This window comes from Nicotiana sylvestris, chromosome 9, assembly GCF_000393655.2.
Source record: "Nicotiana sylvestris chromosome 9, ASM39365v2, whole genome shotgun sequence".
In the NCBI taxonomy this organism is placed as follows: Eukaryota; Viridiplantae; Streptophyta; class Magnoliopsida; order Solanales; family Solanaceae; genus Nicotiana; species Nicotiana sylvestris.
In genome coordinates this window covers 74,975,280-74,976,553 of record NC_091065.1, presented here as the reverse complement: position 1 = coordinate 74,976,553, position 1,274 = coordinate 74,975,280, and the positions used below count along the sequence as shown (strand labels likewise).

General features: G+C 42.1%; 1 protein-coding gene across 1 annotated transcript; it reads right to left on the bottom strand.

Annotated features, from left to right (window-relative positions):
- Window positions 1–264: 264 nt before the first annotated feature.
- LOC138877778 (uncharacterized) lies at window positions 265–982 on the bottom strand. The gene is made up of 2 exons (XM_070157415.1): window positions 736–982; window positions 265–554 (listed from the first exon to the last, which is right to left on the bottom strand). The coding sequence occupies exons 1-2, from the start codon at window positions 980–982 to the stop codon at window positions 265–267; spliced, it is 537 nt and encodes a 178-aa protein (XP_070013516.1).
- Window positions 983–1,274: the final 292 nt, after the last annotated feature.

Genomic DNA, 1,274 nt, shown 5'->3' with positions numbered 1-1,274 from the left:
TGCAAAAGGCGAGGCTTATGCGTTAGATAAGCACCTCCAAAGTGGACTCTACTTGTACGTTAGATAAGCACGAAGAAAGGATAACTGGTAAAGTAGAGAAAGGGCCAAGGAATTCATACCTGAGGTGAAAGGACAATGGCTTTAGCTCCAAGGTAGGAGGCTCCTCGATTGAGAGCTTTATTGGAGGGGTCTTACGGTTTTCAAGATCCAAAGATAGTTTTTGGGGATCATAAGTGTACGAACCCATGCCTTGCAATGCATTTATCACTCCACATAGCCATCACTCTCCTCATCATCATCTAGGTTGAGTAAAATAGCTTCCAATTTATCCTCAACATTCATTGTTGAACTAGCATCATCAACTATCACGTCGGTTACCAAATCCACAAATGAACAAACTTCATTACTATTCGGTTGCCTCATTGATTTGCACATATGGAAAACCACCTTTTCGTCACCCACCCGGAAAGTGAGCTCACCGGCTTCCACATCAACAAGAGCCTTCCCCGTAGCAAGGAAAGGTCTACCCAAAATGATAGACACCTCATAGTCCACTTCACAATCAAGGATAACGAAGTCATTGGGAGGATGAACTTATCAACTCTAACCAAAACATCATCAATGATACCCAAATATCTCTTCATTTTCTGATCCGCCATTTTTTACTCATGGATGTGGGTCTTGGTTGCCCAACTCCCAAAGTTTTGAATGCTGAGTAGGGCATCAAGTTAATACTTTCCCCGAGATCACATAATGATTGGGCAAAATAGGTGCTCCCAATAGTGCAAGGAATGGTGAAATCGCCTGGATATTCCAATTTTAGAGCCATTGAGTGCACAATAACACTCACTTGGTGAGCCATCTTGATGGTTTCATAATTAATCGATCTTTTCTTGGTTACCAAATCCTTTATGAATTTTGCATATCCCGGCATTTGTTCCAATGCATTAACCAACGACACATTAATGGACAAACTCTTCATCCTATCAATAAACTTTTTGAACTAGTTCTCATTGTTTTGCTTTGCAAGCCTTTGAGGGTATGGAGGAGGAGCCCTTGGCAATGGTGCCTTAGTCTTTTGCACCACCGGTTCCGGCATGTCAATCTCGTGTTCCCTAGATGGGTTCACCTCTTCTTGTGTCTCCTCCACACTTTCATCTATATCAATTCTCACTTCTCCATTAGCTTGTACCACATTGCTGGGAATTTCATCCTCTTGAACCACAACATCTTCATCCACAATCCTTCTTTGATTTGAGGTAGTTGCATCTCCA

Bases quoted from the DNA above. Each gene is read 5' to 3' on its own strand.
- LOC138877778 (XM_070157415.1), bottom strand. From the start codon at position 982: ATGAAGAGTTTGTCCATTAATGTGTCGTTGGTTAATGCATTGGAACAA. The intron at 555-735 runs GTATTAACTTGA...TTGATTGTGAAG, and splicing joins ATTATGTGATCTCGGGGAAA to TGGACTATGAGGTGTCTATC.